The sequence below is a fragment of the Canis aureus genome, chromosome 12 (genome assembly GCF_053574225.1).
Source record: "Canis aureus isolate CA01 chromosome 12, VMU_Caureus_v.1.0, whole genome shotgun sequence".
Taxonomy (NCBI): domain Eukaryota; kingdom Metazoa; phylum Chordata; class Mammalia; order Carnivora; family Canidae; genus Canis; species Canis aureus.
This window is the reverse complement of record NC_135622.1, coordinates 13,497,816-13,514,669: the sequence shown is the minus strand read 5'-3', so window position 1 is coordinate 13,514,669 and position 16,854 is coordinate 13,497,816. Positions and strand designations below refer to the sequence as shown.

Below are 16,854 nucleotides of genomic sequence, written 5' to 3'. Positions count from 1 at the left end.
AGGAGGTCTCAGATATTTGTACCCCCATCTGCACAGCAGCATTACTCACAGCAGCTAAAATGTGTAAGCAACCCAAACGTCCACTGACAGATAAATGGACAAGAAAAATGTGGGATATACATACAAGAGAATAGGATTCAGCCCTTGAATATGAAGGAGATTCTGACCATGCTACGTCATGGATGAACCTCGAGGATGTTATACTAAGTGAAAGCAGTTAGTTACCAGGGACACGGGGAGCTATTATTTAATGGGTAGAGATTTCCGTTGGGAACAATGAAAGAGTTCTGGGGATGGATGGTGGTGATGGTTACATGATAATATGAATGTTCTCAATACCACTGAAGTGTACACTTAAAGATGATTAAGATGGTAAATGTTCTGTTATGTGTATTTTGTCACATTTTTTTTAAGTCCAGGTGTGAGGGGCGCCTGAGTGGCTTGGTCAGTTAAGCATCTGCCTTTGGCTCAGATCATAATCCCAGGGTCCTGGGATCAAGCCCTGTGTCGGGCTCCCTGCTCAGTGGGAGCCTGCTTCTCCCTCTTCCTCTGCCTGCTGCTTCACCTGCTTGTGCTCTCTCCCTCTGTGTATGTGTGTTAAATAAATAAGTAAAGTCTTAAAAAAAAAATCCAAGTGGAGATAGTGAAGACAGAGGTTGTGGGTCTGGGGCACACTGACCAGCACCCAGGTGGGGAAGGGAGAAGGGTGAAGAGCAGAACATGTCTCAGGTTCTGACAGGGATGTAGGCATGCTGGCGGTGCCATTCACTTAGAGACGGAGGAGACAGGAGAGGGTATGGGGTGCTCTGGACTCCCAGAGAGAGAGACAGGCTGTTTCTGCCCATGAGGCAGGAGACAACACCTACTGTCAGAAGCTGCATGGCACCTTAAGATCCTGCAGGCAGCCTGGACTATTCCACAAACAGGTACTAAGGATTCGCTCTGTTTGGGGGATTCTGTTGACACTTCTTTAGAATATCCATCAGACAAAAATTTGAAGTATCAGCATAAAACCAAAAGGCAATGGCAACAGAAAGGAGAAAAGATGGCTCTGGCTCCTGCTGAAGGAAGGTCAGCTGTACTTCTCAGTACAGACAACCTCCAACAAAAAGGAGAGGTAGACTCTGGTAACTCTGACATTGGCCCACCATCCGTGCCTGATTCAAGCCTGCACACCTCAAGAACTGGGCAGCTGTCACTCCCCCCACCACTCCCTGCAGAGTCCTGCTCTTCTCACCCTCAGGAACTCACCCTCATATTCATCTTTCTGAATCCTAACTGAAACCACCCTTTCCAGGAAACCGCTAGCCAGGAAGGGGTGGTGGTAGCTGGATCAACTGGCTGTGATGGAATGTACTGAGAAGGGTAGTCTTTGAACTCAAAAGGCCAATTTGAACTGGGGGACATATTTGAAATATCTATGACAAAATGTTAACATCCTTAATATGTAAAGAGCACTTTACAGCTAATTAAGAAAAAAAGATACCTTCCCTCCAAAAAACTGGGCAAATGAAAAAGTAAAAAAATAAATGCAAGTAGGTAATAACATTGAAATGTCACAAATACTATGTGAACCTAAGAAATGGTTAAAGAAGATTGTTAAACATGGTAATGTTTAGTGTTAGCAGGATTATAGGAAAATAAACCTTCTTACTCAGTTAGTGAGAGGGTAAAGCTGGTAGAGATCTTCCAAAAAGCAATTTGGGAAATGCAGCAAATCCTTATATACATCTATAACCTGTATATTAGATGTAATGCTACTTCCAGTATTTACCCAAAGGAAATAATTAAATATATGGACAAAGATTTAATCACCAGGATATTTCTCACAGTGACAGTATAACTTGAGTGCTGGATATAAATAAAAAAGATTTAATATCACTTAAACATAAGTCAATAAGGGATTGATTCATTGAATTAGGGTGCAGCCATATAATAAAATACTATGCAGACATTTTAAAAGGTGTGTAAAAGAATCTTTCCTGACATAGAAAGATGCTCCTGGTTTATTGTTGAGTGAAAATGTAAATATTCAAACATTTTAAAAAAGATATCTGGGATGGGATTATCTCTACAGAGGAAGGCAGGGAGTCTGAGACTTCTGATGGAGGAGTGAGACTAGTAAGGTTCTATTCCTTGTCCTGGGTAATATACATGGATACCCCCTCTTCATTACTCATTAAAGCTGGGGGCTGGGCAGCCCGGGTGGCTCAGCAGTTTAGCACCTGCCTTCAGCCCAGGGTGTGATCCTGGAGACCCGGGATCGAGTCCCACGTCAGGCTCCCTGCGTGGAGCCTGCTTCTCCCTCTGCCTGTGTCTCTGCCTCTGTGTGTGTGTGTCTCTCATGAATAAATAAATAAAATCTTTAAAAATAATAATAAAATAATAAAATAAAATAAAATAAAATAAAGCTGGGTGTCTCGCCCTTGGCACTATTAACATTTGAGGTTGGATGATTCTTTGTTGTGGCTGTCGTGGGGAGGTCCTGTACCCTGTAGGTGTTTAGCAGCACCTCTGGCCCCTGCCCACTAGATGCCAGTAGCACCCCCTACCCCCATCTCACCCAGAAGCAACAACCCAAAATGTCTCCAGATGTTGACAAATGTCCCCTGAGGCACAAAATCACCCCCAGCTGAGAGCCAGTGCAGTGAAGCACACATTTATACTGTATGGACTTTACTCGGGTGTTATATTTCACAACTAAAATTGCTTTTTTGAAAAAGAGGATAAAAGAATCTTTGAGGAAATATATCTTAAGTACCAAGTTAATTCAAAGTACCAAGATTTGGGGCCAGTCTTGACTTTTGCATCATACCTTTCTGTAACATATCCTTTTCCACATTGAGTACATATTGAGTTCACGGAAAGTAGAATGTTATTTTGAATGCTTTAAAGTCACTTTTATTTTTTTTTAAGATTGTATTTATTTATTTGACAGAGAGAACACAAGCAGAGAGAGCAGCAGATGGAAAGGGAGAAGTAGGCTCTCCTGTTGAGCAGGAAGCATGACTCAGGGCCCAATCCCAGGACCCAGAGATCATGACCTGAGCCAAAGGCAGATGCTCAACCGACTGAGCCACCCAGGTGCCCCTAAAGTCACTTTTAACATGTAAAAAGCCAGAAACAGAGAGTTCAGTGCCTTGAGCCCACCTTCCCTATACAGGAGAGTCACATCTGCCCCTCAGAAGTGTTTCCACATACAGAGGGTTCTATAAGATGTCCCCCAGGTTCCTGGTGGGAGCCTAGAGCCCCCCCCCCAAAAGACAGAAGGGAGCGGAGGAAGGGAAGGGGGAGGGCCAACTAAAGAGGCAGAGGGAGGAAGAGAGGCCCTGAGAGGATGAGGGAAGGGAAGGAACAGTCATGACTCCAGTTTCTAGCTGGTGAAGCAGGGTAGATATTCACCAAGCCAGGTCACAGGAGATCACACCCTCAAGGAAATAAGATGTCTGAGCTCCAAGGGAAGAGGGACCTCGTTTTGCTCTTAGATATATCCCCAGCACTTTGAACGGTATCTGGCACATAGTAGGTGCTCAACAAATATTTGGTCAGTGGATTTGGAAAGACATAAATAATCACATTAGCTGGTAGAAAATGGGCAGGACAGAGGAGAGGTACAGATCATTAAATGCTACAGGAAATGAAGCCGCTCATGTACACAGAGAATCAGCCGAAACTATCTGCCAGAGCCCAGGTACTCATAAGAGTTTTAGTTAACTAATTATTCAATTAATACAAGAACAAATGAATGATAAGTATTCATTAATAGGCTCCACCCTGAACACTTGAAGGAAACCCGAAAGTGCCCTCAGAGTCCAGCCTTGCAGAGCTCACAGTCTATTTTGGGAGGCGGGTCCTGAAATTACATCGCAGCCTGGAATGCCCTGGGAACAAGAGCAGGGGAAGTGGGGCCAGCCGGGCCCATGCATCTGGGGCTGTAAGTGGGAGCCAAGCACACGGTGCAGGCTGGTTTCTCTGCAAGCAGGCCACAGCCCCCTCTGTGCCATGAGGGGATCGGGCTCAAGACTTCTCACCCCTGACTACACATCTGAAATGTTGGAGAATGTTTAGAAACACCTCTCTCCGGCCCCCTCCTCCAGAGATTCAAGAGAGGAGAGGATAAGAAGGTTGGTAGTGGTCTTTTTTAAAGCTCTCCACGTGATTCTGATGAGCGCCCCAGCCTAAAAGATGTGTAAATTCTGAGTCTGATTCTAATGGCCTCTCTCCCTAAGCATCCACTCGGCCCCAAACTGCAGCATGGATAGCCTCTGGGGTGGGAGTGGGGGAAGGAATGACATTAATTTCACATTTCACCCCCTCTCACATCAATTTCTCTCAAGGTATGGTTCCAAAACGCTCTGCATCAAGTGGATGTTAAGTGCTGAGTCTCAGGTCACTTAGACCTCTTGGATCAGAAGCCAAAAATCTGTCTTTCAAGAAGTATACTCTCCAGAAGATTCTCAGGTACAGGAAAGTATAAGGACCATCAGCCCAGACTGCATGAGGCTCCCAGGCACATCCTAAGGACAGCCAGAGCCGGGGCCAGAAAGCACACAAACCCTACAGAGCACCTACTTATGCTCAGCCGGACAGCTGATGAATAGGACGGGCTGCTGCTCCCAAGGAGTCACGGCATCTAAGGGTGGCTCGGAGCACAGAGCACAGGCTGGCTGCGGCGAGTGCTCTGGCAGACCTAGCAAAGTGTTGTACGCCTAGAGAGAAGAGACTAATGAATGCCAGGGGAATCTCAGGGGCCTTCCTGGAGAAGGTGGCATTGCCGCATGGCTTTGAAAAAGCAATAGACTTGGAATAGTTGGAGATGTTACATTCTATTGTGTCAGTTTTGCTAGGACCTTATCAATGCAAATAAGTAATAAAGGATGAGGACGGCAGACACCTAGAGGAGAGCAGCTGAATGGGGCACCTGGGCCAGGACGACGCCAAGGGGGGCTTCAACAGATCTGGTCATCTTCCTGACTCATGGGCACTGCCCACTCCAGGCTGTGACCAAGTACACATATAACTTCCCCGAGTTTCCATTTCTTTATCTGCACAATGGAGAGATTAGGAGCCACGACAAGACTGTTCCAGAACCAGGGAAAGAGAGCTGTGAACAGATCCTAAAGCATCCAAGAGATCTGGGCTGCTGTAGGCCCCTGGCCTCAAGATCTTTACAGAACTTCTCTTCCCGCTGGGGATGAGCCCACAGTATCTATAGGGGAATGGTTTGGGCAGATAAGCTAGCGACCTTGCCGCCAAGTGGCATTTTTTTGTAGGTACCCAGGAATGTCACCAGTTAACGAAAAGAGCACCATGTTCTAAAATATTTTGACCCACGCTTTTCTAAAGAGGGATAAAATGTAAATTGTCCCCTTACAAAGAATAAAAGCAAGTCGTTTTCACCTTGCCGAATTGTGCCTACCATCTATGGTCATTATTATTCTGGGGCGCTTGGGGACCAGAAGGAGAACGTGGATCAGAGCAAAAGAGCCCCCTGGTGCCCTCACTGTTTTCCAATCTCCTGAAAACACCAGCCACTTTTCCCTCTTCTTTTGACCATCTTTTGTGATGCACGTATTTTTTAATTCCACAGAAACCACGGGATACACCTCCTGGTAAAAGAGAAACCCCTTCTCCTCTCCTTATGCATTTTTCTTTGCTGAACTGGGATCCTGACTCAGCCATTGTTCCTTCTCTTAATTTCAACACATCCTTCCTCTTCCATCTGCTCCTTCTGAGGCGCCTCCTCCCATGGGAAGGTCTGCCTTAAAGAAGATGGGTTAAGGGTGCCCGGTGAGGAGAGTTGCGAGTCCTTTGTTGCTCCAGAGAGAGACCCTCTGTTGCCTAAGAACCTCCTGTGGGCGAGCAGGCTCTTTTTTTTTTAATGATAGTCACATAGAGAGAGAGAGTGAGGCAGAGACATAGAGGGAGAAGCAGGCTCCATGCACCGGGAGCCCGACGCGGGATTCGATCCCGGGTCTCCAGGATCGCGCCCTGGGCCAAAGGCAGGCGCCAAACCGCTGCGCCACCCGGGGATCCCCGAGCAGGCTCTTTGACACGTGGCTGATTGAATAGGCCAGTGTTCAATAAAGATGGGCGGATGAATGAAATCAAGACCCAGTTTCAAAAACACGCCCAGCTTTTAAGTGATCCTGGTTCCTCTACCCCGCACCACCTGTCTTTCCGCACCGTCTCCCACTGCCCCGCGAGCGCTCGGACTTTATTAGGTCTCCGTACGGGTCTTAAGAAGCACTGACTGTTGACAGGCTCTGGCCCTTTCAGTTCTCCAAAATTTCAGAGCGCTGGGCTACGTCCGAGGCTGGCTTCGTCGTCCTCGCCTCCCCGCGGCCGAGGCCTCGCGCTGCGCCCCGGGCTTCGGTCAGCGCCGAGCCGCGGCCGTGCGCGCCCAGAGTCGGGTGGCCCGGGCGCGGGCGCGGCCGCCAGGGGCTCTCACCTCGGAAAGTCAGGCTGGCGACCGGGTCGCTGCGCCGGTCCTTCTTCCCGCCGGGGAGGTTGCTGGCCCTCAGCAGCAGGCAGCACAGCATGGTGCGGCCGCGGCGGGCGCGCGGGGCGCGGGGGGCGCGGGGGGCGCGGGGGGCCCAGGCCCCGGCGAGCGAGCGCCCGGCTCCGCGGCACCCGTGCCACAGGGCAGCTGTCGCCTTCGCCGCGCCGCCGCCGAGTCCCCGCGCCCGGCCGAGGCCGCGGGGAGGACACTGGACGCCCGCTGGGCGGACCCTCCCTCCACCCCACCCCTCTGCCCGCCTCGGCCGCGACCCGCCCTGCGGCTGGGGGCGGGTGGGGGCCCGGGGCGGGGACCGCGAGGGCCGCGGAGGCGGGGCGCACTGCCCGGCCAGGCCGCCGACGCTGCGCTCCCGGAGCGCACCCGCGCGCACCCCCTGCGCCCTGCCCGGGCCCGCACTCCGGGGGCGCCGGGAGCCGAGGCGGGAGGAGAGGACGCAGGGTCTGCGGACCACCCCCCGCTGGAGCGAGCGCGGACGCGTGTCCCGAGCGGCGGCGCCACACGCCGCACCCTGAGCCCCGGCCTCGCGCCGCCCGCCCCGGGACCCGCGTCCTCGGTGCCCGGCCGCCGCCCCGGAAAGACCCCGCCCGAGCCTCGCGAACCCCTCCCGGCTTCTCCAAGCGGTCCCTGGAGCACAGAGCCACCCGCCACTCACCCGGCCCCCGCCACGGCCCGACGGCAGCCTCCGGGCCCCGCGCCCCCACCCGGAGGAGGACTGCGTTAGGCGGGAGCCTTGAGTGGTGACAGCCCTGAGCACGTTTGCCTTGTTCCGTCGGGCTCCTTTCCAGCTGATGGACGGACCTCCGGACCACAGGAGCCCTGGCTTCTCATCTCCCTACACCCCTACCCTCCAGCACCCAGCACCCGGGCAGGCCACTAGCCCTTAGCCTAAATGTAGCGACTAGTCATCATTCCGCTGCATAGCCCCTCAGCTGGCTGTCCCCTCCCTTATTTAGAGGATCCAGCATTTTCATGTGGCTAAACCACAACGTGGTGAAATCCAACTCTGACTACTGAAGGTGTTGGAGAACCGCCCAGCTAACCACCTGTCACACTTGATATTCATGGCCCTTGATTCAAGTGGACCCTTCCTGCTGCCCAGCAAGCAATCTTTCCACAATCTCTTTAGAAACCACCATTTCATACTTTTCTCTCCCCAAACTTGTAACACGCTACTGCCATCCTCACTCTCAGTTTGCTTCCTATTTGCTGAGTAGAGAACTTCCCCAGGCTCCCAGCCTCCTAACCCCCATCAGCATCTGTGCCCAAATCCTTTGCCTTTTCTCCCATGTTTGTGAATGACCAGCTGGCCACATGGGCATGAGATCCTACCCCTCTCACTCCCTCAATGACAAGTCTGAGGCTGTCTTCTTGCCCACCTTAAAGGTTGTACCTTTTCTAGCTGTCAGGGGACCTCGTTCTCCTGACGTTCCCACTCTGCCTGGGCCACCCCACCTACCCTCATAAGGAGGTGGACACTTGCTTCCTCTCCAGCATTCAGACCTCCCTCCTCCCTCTTAGCAGAACCCAACTGTTCAGGTATGACCCCCAGCCCGGGCTCCAGGTAGATCCTGTGCTATCGGAAGCCATCTCCTGGCAATAGCTATTGCTGTAGTGAAAGGCAAATGTCCTGAGTCGTTCTCCAGGAGGGCTGGGCTTATACTCTGTGAATGGACAAGCCCAACTCCCTCTCCTGGTTCTTGAGAATAAGGAAGCATGTGGATCAATTGCTCACGAGCTCTAGGATGGAGCAGACACCAATGACAGCAGACCAGAGGGAGAAACGGTCTGCCTGGGTGCAGGATGACTGCGGAGCTGTATGCTGTATGTGCCCAGAGCCCATTATGTCTCTGGATCATGTCTCTGGATCCTGCCGGAGCCTAGTACTCGACAGGAGGTCTTTCTAAGGGGCCATGTATTAGGAGTGAGGACCACTTTAAGACTATTTACTATTGGGGATCCCTGGGTGGCTCAGCGGTTTAGTGCCTGCCTTTGGCCCAGTGTGTGATCCTGGAGTCCTGGGATCGAGTCCCACATCAGGTTCCCTGCATGGAGCCTGCTTTTCCCTCTGCCTGTGTCTGCCTCTCTTTCTCTCTGTGTCTCTCATGAATATATAAATAAAATCTTAAAAAAAAGACTATACTATTAAAGCCTACTTGAGACAAGATTTCACCTACTTGAGGCTTAAATCTTCCTTGCTGACATCCATGACTTTGGTAGCATCCATGTACCCATAGCATCCAAATGCCTCCACCGAGGCATTTCCTCCACTACCTTCTCTTGCCTGGGCCACGCAGGGGCCTCCTGGCTGGTGACTTCTGGTCCATTATCCATACTGGGGCCAGGCAATCTTAAAACATATGATCGGGCCTCAAAGGTCTCCCTTGTTCTTGGGATCATGCCCAAATCCCTTACATCCACCCACCTGGAAAGGCCACTCCACCCCTCACTCCCTGAGTTGCAGCTTCAGTGGTTTCTCAGTTTCAGGAATATGCTGAGCTATCTTTCAGCTTGGAGCTCTGGTGTCCCCTCTACACACAAATGCCTTCCCCTCTCTCTTTCCAGGGCCACTCCCATTCATCCTTAGGCCTCAGCATTCGTATGGCTTCCCTAGGGAAGCCGTCTCTGACATCCTGGTCTAGACTGGGTCCCTCTAGCAAACAACCTGACAGCCATACTTTTCCTTCTTGGCACTCACTACAACTGTAAGGAATAACCAACCGTCTGTGCGATCACCTGTTTGAGGTCTAGCTAGATGGCGGAGTCAATGGCCCAGGCTGTTTCAGTGGGCCAGGCATTTCCTGTGCACAATAAGGGCTGGGCTGGGGTTGGTGGTGTGGACCGTGAACTTGGCTCCTCAGTAGCCCTTCCATCCTGTGATGAGGCTAAGCTAGTGGTTCTCCAGGAGGGCAGTACTGCCCCCTGGGGGAATTTTGGATGTGATGATCTGGAATCGGGTTTTTTTGTTTGTTTTTTCACTATCACAGTGACTCCAGGCTATGCTCCTTTCCCGCAGCCCCCCACACCCTGCCACGTCCTCCTGCTCTAATCCATCAGAGGCAACACAGGAAATCTATAGGGGGCATATCCAATATTTCCAGAGGAATATTCCAAGGGACTTGTACAAACATTTAGCTTGTGTCCAAGGAACAGAGGCTCTACAAGCCTGTTCCATAAACCAGAGAATCAGCAGCTGGTGGCCTGAGCCCTGGACACTTCCTGACACCTCTTTCCCATCCCAACCTCCAGCTTCCCAGCCTGGCTGCTGTTCACTTCTTCCTGATGAGACAGCTGACTCTTCCCTTGGAGACATTCTAGTGCAGCCTAGTCCTAAAGTGGGCTTCCTCCCCATATCAGGAATGCAGTTCTCATGGACGGTGTGCTGGGACCTCAACTCATCCCCCTCCTTATATGTTCTCACCTTCTTCCACAGAGATTGTGCATAGTTTTACCTGGACACATGGCCACCCAAATAGAAAGAGAACATTTCCCAGCCTCCCTCAGGGCTAGATATGACCATGATACCAAGTGCTGAGCAGAAGGGATGTATGTAACTGTCTGGTTGTACCCTTAAAGGGAAGTGGCATGCCTGCTCATGCCGCAGTACAGGTGGTAATGGTGAGCCATCACCAACCATGTTGTCAAGGACATCCCTGGGGATAACAGAGCAGCAAAACAGGAGGACCCACAGCCTTTGGGTCCGACCCTTACTGGCCAGGACTGCCTACGCATCAACTGTTATGTGAGTGAGAGACCCTCATGTTCACAGCATGGTTTAGTGAGAGCTCACTGACAGCCAGGTCTGCATCCCACTTAACACTGCAGGTAAGGGCAGCTCCTCTGCACCCTGAAATACTCCAGTACCCCTCTGAAGGTGGTAGGGCCAGCTTAGGAGCCACCAGGAGGTTGTAAGGGGATGGGGAGACGTGTTTGGAAGCTGAGGTTGCATAGCAAGCCCAGTCTTTATTTAAGATGTCATATTAACTGCAACAACATTTCAGGGCTGATAAAGGTAAAGGGGAAAGGACTAGTGCACTCCTCGATTTGCCCCATTGCCCCATTGCCCCTTCGGTGTAGTCACAGACAGGTGCTCACTGAGAATCCCAAGTGAGAGGAGATTGGCTCTCTATTGTCCCAAGAGCCCGGGACTAAGGTCTCCATGACCTAAAGAAACACTGCTTCAGATGTCTTTGGTGTCCCCTGGGGACGCCTCCAGCCTACAGACTTATTGTCTTTAAGCAGCACAATGTTTTATAACAAAATAATACTGTAATTAAATGTTATGAGATTTCTCACACGAGTTTGGATTTATAGCTGCTCTTGAAAATAAATCTGAGTAGCTGGCACATGGGCCCAAATTCTCTGCCTGCCACTGATTATTTGGCTCTGGATGGCCCCTGTGGACCAGGGCATGCACTCTCAGATCACCCCACTTGCCACGACTCACCCAATATGCATGTGCTTTTCCCTCCAGCTTCATCTTACTACACCACCCACCAGGCTCCCATCAGCATGTGAGTTTTTGATCCCTCCCCTCTTCTGTCACCTATTAGGGGTCCTACCTTCCTGCCAGTCAAAGAAGAAGCGCTTCTTACACAGCCTCTTCTTGCTGCTGGAGTTGGGCCAGCTGGTTTCCTCTGGCTCAGTCTCTGTTTTAACCAAGGCCTGATGTGGGGTGACCAGGAAGCAAACAAACCTTGCACCTCTGCTCAGTGACATCAACCTTGGGATGAACAATCTGCCTGTGAGTTTACAGGATTCCCTTAGGGCACACGTACCAAAGCCCTAACACTTCCAAGAGTCTGGATGGTCCAACTCATCCTTCTGCCCTTTCCCTTCACATTCATTGAAGAGTCTGTGTATCCATGGGCCCTTGGACACGTAGGCCCCTTGGATTGGACCCATGGGCCCTTGGATTGAAGGGCCACCTACGTGTCCACCTCAGGTGTAGAATGCACAGGCAGTAGTGGCTCTGGCTATGGCCATGATTATGTGACCTCCTGGGAAGAACCATCCCATACTGGGAAGAATCAGACAGTCCTGGGCTTCCATCCCAGTCCACCCTTTTCTAGCTGTGTGACCTGAAGCATGCGACTTGACCTCTCAGAGTCTGTTTCCACTTCTGTGAAATCAAGTGAATATGTCACAGAGCTGTTAGGAGGATTGAACTGAACAATAGTCCTTCCAGCATGGTAGCTGTACACAGTAGGTGTACAAGGGGTGGTAGCCCTCTTCTGGTTAACATTTCATCCTAATGAACCAATTTGGGGAAGAGATTGGCACACAGGTAGCAGAGACAGAGACAGATTTTGGCCTGGGAAGAGGGACTGAGAAGGTCTGTGGCCTTGAGGAGTCACCAAAGGGATATTTGTTCCCACAAAGACTAGCCCCATGGTGATGGCCACAGCCAGACAGCAGGCAGGTGGACAAATGTCTCAGCTCAGAAGGGGCCATTCAGGAGGGGCAGTCAGAGGAGACAGGACCAGGGTCCCTTGAGGCAGAGGGGATGGCCACTCACCAATGAGCCATGGTGCCCAGACTGGTAGGACAGTAGCTAGACAAACAGCTGATGATCAGAATGATCAGGTGCAAAAGATAATGATAGTCTTCTTGGGTGTGTGGAGCGATTTCTTAGTACCTGTGCAACACATGTTAACTCTAATAATTATTATAATAAATATATGTATAATCACATATAAGAATAATAATAGTTAATATGTATTGAATGCCAAGCAGTATTCAAAGAGACTGGGCTCCTGGGTGTGAGCAGACCTGAGTTCAAATCCTGCCCCTCCACCTTTTACTGCTTGTCTCTTGGAAATCAAAGCTAAGACCCAAAGGAGATGGTGAAGTGGTTAAAGATGGGGCTCTGGAGCCAGATCACATGGGCTCGATTCCCAAATCCACTCTCAACTAGTGTATAACTTAACCTCCTTGTGCCATAGTTCTCTCATCTGTAAAATGGGGGTGATGATAGTTGCTATTATATGTGGTTGCTAGGAGGGTTAAGTGTCTACATACAAGTGCCTGGTATAAATTCTAGCCGAACATGATATAGCTCATGGTAAATAAGTTCTATTTAGAACAGTGCCTAGCACCTAATAAGCTCAGTATCAGTTAAATATATCTCGCTCAAAGGATTGTCGTAGGGTTTTAAAGAAACAGCCTCTGAAAATGGCACATTGTTTGTTGTTTGTGCTTAATGAATGCCCATTCTCTCTCCTTGTGATGAAAAGACATTTTTAAAATCAGAACCTTCCATGTTTTGATCATTTGTCTTATATGGCGCTCCCTACAGCCTTGTACTCCCCCTGCTTTGACTCAGCCCCATGCGGGGTACCCCAAGCACTGTCCCCATCCCTGCGCTGGCTCAGGCCCAGGCTGCCCTGGCTGTGGGCAGCACATGGTATGCTTTCCAAAGCACTTTCTTATTCATGAGCCATGGCTGCTGAGAACAACAGAGGGCAGTGAAGAGGTGGGTGGGGTGAGGATGGGAGGTGCTTTGGTCCCCGTGTGACCCAGGCCCTTGCACTTCTCTGGGCCTATTTGCTCTTCTCTAAAGGGAAATAATATCCCTGCCCTTTGGCCTCACAAGCCTGCTGTGAACATGAAATGAATTTATGCAAGCACAGAAGAGGCATAATTATGGGATGTTATAATCAGATATCCAAAGGAGGGGGCTTTATGGGTCTCTAACCTAAAGGGAAGGCCAGATCCAGGCTAGCCTGTGAAGGAATACTTCCCAGGAGGCTATTTTGCTCTGAGTAGTGTGTCCCTGAGACCACAGACTTCTGTATAATCATTCACCAACCTGGCCCTGGCTGCGGGGAGGGTGAGCAGGCCTGAATGCTGTGGGGAGGCCAAATTTGGACATGGGTTAAGAGCTTGGCCAGTGCAGGAGGTGGGAATGTGTCCAGGGCCGGCAAGGGAAGGATTATATTCCTTGTGACTGCCTGGCAGTGACTGCCATGGGTGGGGGTGGGGGGCTACAGGCAGCCCCCTCTGGGGGCATTGCACTATCAGCATAGACAACCCACTTCCTTTCTCCCCAGGGAAGGGGGAGCCTGGGGCAGCAGGCAGAGGGGGCAGGGACTCAGTCAGGGGCTCCCATGGTGGATGGAAGATGGGGGATGGGCAAGACTGTCCCCCAGACAGCCCTTGCAGTTGAAATCATAAGACAGAAGAGGAGCCACACCAGTGGTACTCCTGTGGGCAAAGCACTCCAGCAGTTAGAAAGTGCTTCCTCATACATTATTCATTCTTTCCTTTCTCTTGCTAGGGTTCAGAGCCTGGCCTGGGTAGAGGGACTTCATAGTGAGGCAGGTATGTGTGTATTAGGTGGGGGTGGGGGTGGGAGATGGAGCTTGTGATCAGGAAGGAAAATCTGGTTCAGGCTGAATGGCCCCAGAGGAGACAAGACCCCTGAGAACACGGGCTGGGTTGTACGGTGCTCCCACCCCCCACCCCCCACTCCCCCCACACACACACTCCTTGAGGTTCTTTTATGTACTGGGCAGCTCTAGAGAGTGCCATTCACAAAGCCTGCTCGGACCTTGGACTAGGGCACTGTGACAAGGAAGGGGCACTGGAGCAAGAAGCAGCTATTAGATGCACAGGGCTCCCCGCTCCCTCCAAGGTGATGGTATCTTCCTTCCACTCAGCCGGGGGAATGTTCACAGTGGGCACGGTGCTCCCTGGAGTTGAGCAACTAGGAGCCCAGATTCCTATGTGGGGCTGCTGGCCTGGCCTGCCCAATGCTGAGGATGCAGAGGAAGTATGGAAGTCCCCCATTCAGGCCTTTGTCTTCCCCCTGGAAACACCTGGATAAAGTTCATTTCCGGAGGCAACTGTGGGAAACTGGTCGAGAACAGGTCAAAGCAGAATGTCAGCGAAAAAAGCACAGCTGGAGTGTCACCTCCCACTCCCCCTCTGTGCCTCCTCTTGGACCAGGTTGCTTCCCAGGCCACTGGTCCATTCAGTGATGCCTCCTCGAGAAAGCCTAAATTTCACATCCAGGAGTGTGTGTGTGTGTGTGTGCATATGCCCTTGTTCTGATACATCTGTGTGGACACACGCCTGTGTTCTCTGAACCTCTATCCCTTGGAACATCCTAAATGTCACATGCATTCCTGGGTGTACACAAGTCTGGGAGTACACCTGCACACAGGCGTCTGGGAACAGGTATATCCAGGAGCTCACGAAGTGGAAAAGAGAGGTCTACTGAATGGCCAGGGACCCATGTGGCTATGATTTCCGGGGGCCTGAAATGAAGCCAGGTCTTTCGGGAGAAGGGAAGTAACAAGTAATGGAGATTAAGAGCAAACTGCCAAGGTTAGTGAAGGGTTGGACTCTCATACTCTGGTCTTTCTCCTCCAGTATGGCTCGGAACCCAAAGACCCAGCTGGGCAGACGGAAGGTCTGACTTGGCTCTGAGGGGGTTCCAGGTAAGCAGACAGGGCCTGGCCATCACCTCCTGGAGGAAATATCTAGTCATGACCATGGGAAGACTCTCCTGTGGAAGTTCCCAATCTGATAGGGGAGCAGGCTCCTTTGCGCAACGATGATGAAGATACCACACCCCAGATACCACTCCCCAGCCAGCTCCAGTCTGGTGGGAAGGGAGAGGGAAGAAAGTTCTAAGAGGCTGGTGCTGGGGCCAGCTGTACCAGCTGCTAAATTTCTCCCACCCTGTTCCCAAATTAAGAGTAGGGTCCCTGGACAGTGGGCGGTCTCTCTGCCCCCCAGTGGCCGCTTGCCTGCCAACTGGTGCTGTGATAGAGAGCTGAGGCCTAGGACAGAGGCCAGGCCCAGACCCAGGAAGAGAGCTGGGCTGTAAATAGGCCTGAGACCCAGCCCTCCCTGGAGAGGAAGGGATCCTAGCAGTACAGCACGGAAAGACCTCTTTTAAGAGACCCAGAAAAGTGAGAGGAGAGAAGCCGGCCCTACGTTCCAGGCCCACCTTAGCCCCCACCTGGGCTCAGCTTCCAGACCCCAGGGAAGTGCAGCTCAGCCACCTCTCTCATTGTCTCAGTTCCCCTCTGGGTCACTCCTTCCTGAGGATACGTGCCTCTGCAGCACCCCAAAGTCACTCAGGCTTGGCGTGGGAGTCTCTCCTCTCCCATCCCCGCGCTCTCTGGGTGGAGGTCGGGGTTCCCTCTGACCGCACCCTCCCTGCGCTGCGAGGATGCAGGCCCCTCCTACCTGCAAACACCGCGGAGCAGTAGGCATCGCTGATGTCCGTGTCCGGGGTGTGGACATTCTCGGCGTAGAGGATGAAGACCCTCAGCATGACTGGCACGAGTGAGGGCCCCGGGGGCCCAGGGCGCGGAGAGGGCTGGGGAAGGTCGGGGAGGATCGCCGTTCGCGGGGCTCGGGGCTCCTCCCGGAGCGGCTGGAGGAGGGAGGCCGCTTGGGATCGCGGCTGCGGCTCGGATCTTGTGTTCTGGAAGCGAAGCGGGCTGCCTCCTCCCCGGCCCCGGCCGCGCTTATCCCGCTGGTCGGCGGGCGCTCGGGGCACAGGGGCTTCTGCTCATCTTCCACCCCCGCCGCCCTATCCGGGCTCGGCTGAGCTGTAATTCAATGCTCCGGCCGCGGACCGTCCCAATGACAAGGCATTTTGCACCTGGCCGGAACGGCGGCCGGGGCGGCGGCGGGATGGCAGGGGGCTGGCCCAGGCTCGGGGCGCCCCGCGCGGTCGGGATCGCGCAGCCGACGGGAGAAAGGCTTCGTCCCTCCCCGCCCTTCCCCCCGCCGCTGCGCCTCGCCGAGCCGGTGGCCTCCCCCGCCGCCAGGGTTCGAGCCCCCTGAGCCCTCTCTGTCGGAGCAGCCGGCCGCTCGGGGGGCCAGGTGGGGAGCCCGCGCACCGTAAGGAATCTCGACCACCCGCCTCCTGCGGCTGCCTTAAAAACTGTCCCCCCACTTTTAGGCTGTAAAAGCAACATCTGTTACTTTTAACACAAAAGCAAAGGAAATAAAATCTCTGGAGTCTGAAAAAAAAAAATAGTATTGACTTTTGGATCTTTACCAATCCAGGTTTTTACCTCTGAATGTGTGTGTGTGTGTGTGTAAATTACAGTATTTATTATATTTCTGAGATTAATGTATATGCAGTTCTGTGTCCTGTATTTTCATGTAATATTTTATTGCATCATTATAAATTTTTCACAGGCAATTTTTTCAATAGCTATATATATTTTTCTTATTTATTCATGAGAGACGCAGAGAGAGAGAGAGAGAGAGGCAGAGACACAGGCTGAGGGAGAAGTAGGCTCCACGCAGGGAGCCTCGATCCCGGGTCTCCAGGATCACACCCTGGGCTGAAGGCAGCGCTAAACCGC

The 16,854-nt window shown here is 52.1% G+C and overlaps 1 protein-coding gene across 23 annotated transcripts in view; it reads right to left on the bottom strand.

Annotated features, from left to right (window-relative positions):
- The window catches only part of DYSF (dysferlin), a 216,357-nt gene extending 200,132 nt beyond the window's left edge, over positions 1 to 16,225 (bottom strand). For 14 of the 23 annotated variants that reach the window (XM_077842846.1, XM_077842852.1, XM_077842850.1 and 11 more), the window contains exon 1: positions 6,452 to 6,581. In XM_077842846.1, the coding sequence (XP_077698972.1) occupies positions 6,452 to 6,542 (91 nt within the window). In that variant the 5' untranslated portion in view covers positions 6,543 to 6,581. Of the gene's footprint in view, positions 1 to 6,451; positions 6,582 to 15,718 lie in introns of those variants that run through there. The other 9 variants (XM_077842848.1, XM_077842860.1, XM_077842854.1 and 6 more) reach the window with 2 other exon arrangements.
- Positions 16,226 to 16,854: the final 629 nt, after the last annotated feature.